General features: G+C 44.0%; 3 protein-coding genes across 24 annotated transcripts in view; 1 reads left to right on the top strand and 2 right to left on the bottom strand.

Moving 5' to 3' along the window:
* The window catches only part of LOC121917114 (RNA-binding protein Musashi homolog 2-like), a 911,933-nt gene that overhangs the window by 808,172 nt on the left and 97,761 nt on the right, over nt 1-6,000 (bottom strand). The window lies entirely within an intron of this gene.
* NF1 (neurofibromin 1) overlaps nt 1-6,000 on the bottom strand; it is a 353,409-nt gene that overhangs the window by 264,417 nt on the left and 82,992 nt on the right. The gene's annotated exons all lie outside the window — the stretch shown is intronic.
* KSR1 (kinase suppressor of ras 1) overlaps nt 1-6,000 on the top strand; it is a 69,630-nt gene that overhangs the window by 40,923 nt on the left and 22,707 nt on the right. For all 8 annotated transcript variants that reach the window (XM_042442793.1, XM_042442795.1, XM_042442797.1 and 5 more), the window contains 4 exons: nt 452-917; nt 2,188-2,192; nt 3,585-3,645; nt 5,867-5,950. In XM_042442793.1, coding sequence (XP_042298727.1) covers nt 452-917; nt 2,188-2,192; nt 3,585-3,645; nt 5,867-5,950 — 616 coding nt within the window. The remainder of the gene's footprint in view (nt 1-451; nt 918-2,187; nt 2,193-3,584; nt 3,646-5,866; nt 5,951-6,000) is intronic.

The following is a 6,000-nucleotide window of genomic DNA, read 5'->3' as shown; positions in this document are numbered from 1 at the left end:
TTCCCCAATGTTTCCCTATGGGCAATTATTCCCCAATGTTTCTCTATAGGCATATATTCCCCAATGTTTTCCTATGGGCAAGTATTCCCCAATGTTTCTCTGTGGGCAAATATTCCCCAATGTTTCCCTATGGGCAAGTATTCCCCAATGGTTCCCTATGGACAAATATTCCCCAATGGTTCCCTATGAGCAAGTTTTCCCCAATGTTTCCCTATGGGCAATTATTCCCCAATGTTTCTCTATAGGCAAATATTCCCCAATGTTTTCCTATGGGTAAGTATTCCCCAATGTTTCTCTATAGGCAATTATTCCCCAATGTTTCCCATAGGGCAAATATTCTTGTTGTTGTTAAAGTGGTGCCAAACTGCGTTATCCCTCCAGTGTGGACCCAAGCGACCGTTGCTTACTTTGTTGCTAACGCTGAACGATGTGCTTCAACCTCCCTGTGCAGGTGGAGAATATAAAGACGATTTGATGTGGAATTCGTCGGACGTGCGTCGGGAAGCTAGCCTGATGCCCCCTTCTGAACTCTCCCCTTGCCCCACATCTCTCACATGGACGCATGGCAGTCTGCCACTGTTGAAGAGCAATGGCTCCCAGCCCCGCTCCAGCTCCGTCTCTACTATCTCCTCTTCAGACAACGTCTCCTCGGGCCAAGGGACGCCAGCCTCCGCCGACAACCTCTTGGAGTCGTTTGCTTTCCCCACTCATTGCGGGAGACGAAACCTTAGGACTCCTCACAGCATCACCATCACGCCGCCCACAACGCCACAGCTCAAGAGGGGGAAGCCCCCGCGGACGCCTCCCCCGCCGAGCCGGAAGGTTTTCCAGCTGCTGCCCAATTTCCCAACCCTCACCAGGAGCAAGTCCCACGAATCCCAGCTTGGCAACAGGATAGATGAAGTTCCTCCTATGAAGTAAGTGTCCTCTCTCCCATCCCAACATCCCCTCTGCTACTGTGTTTGCAAACATATTAATGCACAATGTATATACTCATGTATAAGTCTAGAAATTTGGGTCAAAAAATTAACCCCAAAAACCTGAGTTGGCTTATCCACAGGTCAATGTAAGTACTGTATTTTAACTCTTATTTAAAAGAATGAACCATCCCCTGGTGCAAAGCAAAAGTATAATCTGTCCTGAAAGCACTGGACCCCTCTGGTCTCTCATCCATCCAGCCTTAAAAGTGAACACAAAGAGTTATGTCTGCTGGATTTTTGTAAGTTCTTCGACATTGTTTTGCTTTGCTTCATCCTTTAGATCAGTGGTTCCCAACCTTTGGTTCTCCATATGTTTTGGATTTCATCTCCCATAATGCCTTACTACTGGCTAAACTGGCTGGGGCCTCTGGGAATTGAAGTCCAAAACACCCAGAGGACCAAAAGTTGGGAACCGCTGCTTTAGATCCTTTGCTGTATGCCCCTAAGTTTTACCCTCGACCTATCCACAGGTCATAGCAAAATCCATAATTCTGACCCCAAAACTTGCCCTCGACTTATACATGAAGTCGACTTATAGTCGAGTATATACGGTATTGCTGTTGTTTTTGTACATATGCTGCCTTGTGTGGAATCAGTCCATTGACCCATTTGTCACAGTACATTTATTTTAAGCTGGTGTAAAGGGACGCAATGGCTCTAGCGGTTAAGACGCTGACTTTGTTGATCGCAAGATCAAAAGGTTGGAGGTTCAAGGTTCAAGTGCCGCATGATGGGGTGAGCTCCTTTCACTAGTCCCAGCTTCTGCCAGCCTAGCAGTCCGAAAGCATGCAGATGCAAGTAGATAGATAGGTACCACCTCTCTATTTCTCATTGGGCCTGTACAGACAGGCCAAAATAAAGCTGCTTTGGGTCACTTTGGAGGTATGCTGTCCAAATGATGCATGTGTCCTAAGAGTCCGGAAGCCATGCTCCACTCCTTAGGACTGGAGCGTGGCTTTGGTGTGCTTCCGGACACTTAGGACACATGCATCATTTGGAAAGCATACCTCCAAAGTGACCCAAAGCAGCTTTATTTTGGCCTGTCTGTATGGGGCCATTGCTAGTGAAAAGAAATAGTCCTGAGCCAGGTGGGCCAATGGTCTGAATCCAAACTTCTCCCACAAGGCAGCTTCATATGTTCAATGCCTTCATATATATATAACCATGACCCACTGTTGTTATTTTTCTCTCTTTTTGTATCTTCTAGATTTGGTAAGAGATACTTTATCTTGGCAGTCTTTACATCCGCACTGGAGGGGGGTGAAAATATGCAACGTCTTGTAGATTTGAAGTATAATCTTTCGCACAAATCCCTGCTTGTCTTCATCAGAAGTTTGCTTCAGAACAGTAGGACCAACTCATTCCGAATGCAAACTGTTTTTTGTTATTATTATTATTATTATTATTATTAATTTTGGGGATGCAGAGAGAAATAGTCAGAAAAAGGTGGGCGATCTGGTTAGAAATTAAACTTTGGTTCATCTGTTAACCATAACTAGAGTGGAGTCACATCTTCAGTACTGCACCAAGTTGCTACTTGCATGGTTGCTTTTGAGCCTTCTCTCCTTTTGTAGAAGGAGAAAGATTTGCCCATCACCAACATGTCTTCCAAACCAGTTCATTTGTGGGAAATGAGATCATTGCTCCACCATTCCCAGCCAGCGACTGAGGGAGCTGGTTCTTGGCTTATTTAAGTCATTAAAAAGGCATATTGCTGGCTGGCCTTGCGGACTAGAAATATGGTGCCATCTAGAGTCAAGAGGAAGGAGAAGGCACAGATGGTTTTGGAAGCAAGACCATTTGGCAAATGAAAGATAATTTTTTAGAAGTGGTAGGAGCCCTTTTTTTGTAGGGTATCAATTTTTTAGGGTATGCGCTTCGGATTCATAGCAGCTATCATGGTGTAGTGGTTTGGGTGTTGGATTACAAGAACAAGGTTTAAATCCTAGCTTGGCCATGAAACCCACTAGGTAGTCTTTGGCAAGTCACACTCTATCAACCTCAGAGGATGGCAATGGCAAACTCCCTCTGAAAGAAACTTGCTATGAAAACCCCATGATAGAGTTGCCTTAAGGTCACCATAAGTCGGAAATGACTCGAAAGTCCAGAAGAACAACACATTGCGCTTAAAGTGTGAGGGCAGCTTTTCTGCCTGCTGAAGCATTAGGCAGTGTCTTGTATCCTCTTGAAAGTGGCTTAGGATAATATCTGGAGTATCCGCAGAATCATTAGGGCTGCACTGCAAAAATGATGCAGTTTGACACTGCTATAATTGCCATGGCTCAATGCTATGGAATTCTGGGAACTGTAGTTTTGTGGGACATGTAGCCTTCTCTGTCGGAGAGGTTTGGTACCCCAATGTCTCCAAAGGCAATCTTGAATATGTACCCTACAGAGGACCCTAGAGTCACTTGTATGGTTGCAGCTGAGAATAATGTCTTATTTTTGTGTCTGGTGCACAACATGCACCCCAGTTGTTGTTACGAGTGAACCTCATAACCTGTTTTCCCAATAGGTCTTGTGTTAATCCCGTTGGCTGTCTCATTTGTTGGTGCAATTCAGATTTAAATTAATATACTGTTTTTTGACATCTTGATATCTCAGATCTCCCCCAGGGATCTCCCCAGACGGTACGAAGAGATATTGGTCTGTCTGTAACACACAGGTAAGTATTCCAGGATATTTATCAGGCAGTTCCCATGGGATTTTGGGAAGGAATCAGTTTGAGATTTTGGGCAACTGAACAGTCATGGGGTGCCTGCGGTTTGCTTGCTGCAGAAATGAGATCCTATTACAATGCTGAGAGAGAGCTCCAGGAGAGGAATGGGAATCTTCTCTGAAGATGCCAGCCACAGATGCTGGTGAAATGTCAGGAATAAACTCTTCTAGAACATGGCCACATAGCTCGAAAAACCCACAAAAAACTAATTCAAGGGCTGCTTACCACTCAAGATTCAGTGCTGTATTTTGCAGTTTTAGTGTGGTTGCAGCCACCTTAAGGCACAACTCCAGGTAGACAAGTCCTTCTAGTACTTCTGGCCAAAATCTATTGTCTCCTTATTTCCGTCTGTCCTTCCTTAATGGAAGCAGATGAGAGGGCTGAAAATGGAAGACATGAATGAGGCAGGGTGGATGAAGAATAAAAGTGTAAAGCCAGATTATGTGCTGGTTTTCACATTCCCTGGCTCCCTGTCTTGATAGGGAATATGTATCCCCGAAGCCTTTGTAGGATTACGGAAAAATCTGCAATGCTCACACACTTTGCATAGGAAGATAGTTGTGCCAGAAGCAGCCTTGCAAGTTCAGGCTTACACATTGCATTTGCCATCGGCGGATGCCAGTTGAGCAGTGCCATCTTGGTTGGTAGGTTTGGCCCTGATCCTTTTCATAGAATCATAGAGTTGGAAGAGACCACAAGGGCCATCTGGTCCAACCTCTTTCTGCCATGCAGGAAATCCCAATCAAAACATCCTCGACAGATGGCCATCCAACCTCTGTCGAAAGACCTCCAAGGAGGGAGATTCCAGCACTCTCCGAGGAAGGAGTATGCTCCCCTGGCGAACAGCTATTACTGTCAAGAAGTTCTTCCTAATGTTGAGGTGGGATCTCTTTTCCTGGAGCTTGCATCCATTGTTCAGGGTCCTGTTCTCTGGAGCAGCAGAAAACAAGCTTGCTCCCTCCTCAATATGACATCCCTTCAGATATTTAAACAGGGCTATCATATCACCTCTTAGCCTTCTCTTCTCCAAGCTAAACATACCCAGCTCCTTAAGTCGTTCGTCATAGGGCTTCATGATTTTCAGACAATTCACTATTTTAGTCACCCTCCTTTGGACATGGCGTTGCATCCTCAAACCAGCTTACATGACCATCTCTCCTGGGATAACCTTCTTCAAATGTGTTCCTGCTTGCATTCTTCTTTGCTCTAATATATGCAACACTCATGCCAGCTTCTGTTTCTGTTTCCCCTTAACGCACAGAGATCAAGTTTCAGCATGTCTGCGCGATTTTATATTTAGTAAACAAAACTAAAAGAAGGTGCCATGATAGTTTTAGGCGGTGTATAAAAAAGCATTTCCAGTAACGAAAAGCAGTTGTACTGAAGTGTATGTTTAATAATAATAATAATAAAGTATGTCCTAAAGCAATGATTCCCAAATTTTGGTTCTCCAGGTGTTTTGGACTTCAACTCACAGAATCCCCAGCCAGCTTGGCCAACAGACAGGAATTCTGGGAGCTGAAGTCCAAACCAAAGTTTGGGAATCATTGCCTTAAAAGCACCAGATCCTGCTTGATTTTGGAAGCTAAGCATGGGTCAACCCTGGTTAGTACTTGGATGGAAGACTGCCAGTGAATACCAGGTGCTATAGGCCATATTTCAGACTAACAAAATTGGCAAAACCATCTCTACATATTCCTTGCCTAAGAAAATCCTATGAAATTCAAGGGATCACTATAAGTCAACAACTTGAAGGTGCACAGAGACAAATTACTCCCCAGCAATTGTTTGCAGTTTGAATGAATGCTGTATTCAAAGTTCACTAGGATACTTTCAAATATATTGTACTCATTAACAACAAGTTTCCTTAAGTTATATAGATTTTAAGGGGGGGAAATACTCAGAATTGAATGGTACATAATCCTATGTAAGTGTGGATGCAGCTTCGGGCATTGAAAGCTCCATATGTGTGTATATCTGGATTCTTAGATATCCAGGATACAAAAGTTATTTATGACACAAACGATGGTGGTATTACCTCCGAGGAATATAGACAAAAAGGCATTGAAGCCTGTCTTACCTTTCGGGGTTGAAATGCAGGCATACTGTGTATCGCTCTTTTCCAATAATACCTTTTCTTCCATCCTTTTTCCAAAATCTCATCCAGATTCTCTACAAAGTCGTGGCTGTCTCAGGTGTGCCAGGTGTGTCAAAAAAGCATGATGTTCGGAGTGAAGTGTAAACACTGCAGGTAAGAACATGGAGGGCTAAAAGGATAGGCATAACATAATTCAGCCATCC

Source organism: Sceloporus undulatus, chromosome 11, assembly GCF_019175285.1.
Source record: "Sceloporus undulatus isolate JIND9_A2432 ecotype Alabama chromosome 11, SceUnd_v1.1, whole genome shotgun sequence".
NCBI classification, from domain to species: Eukaryota; Metazoa; Chordata; class Lepidosauria; order Squamata; family Phrynosomatidae; genus Sceloporus; species Sceloporus undulatus.
The sequence above is the reverse complement of the archived record's forward strand: the minus strand, read 5'-3'. Positions and strand labels throughout refer to the sequence as shown.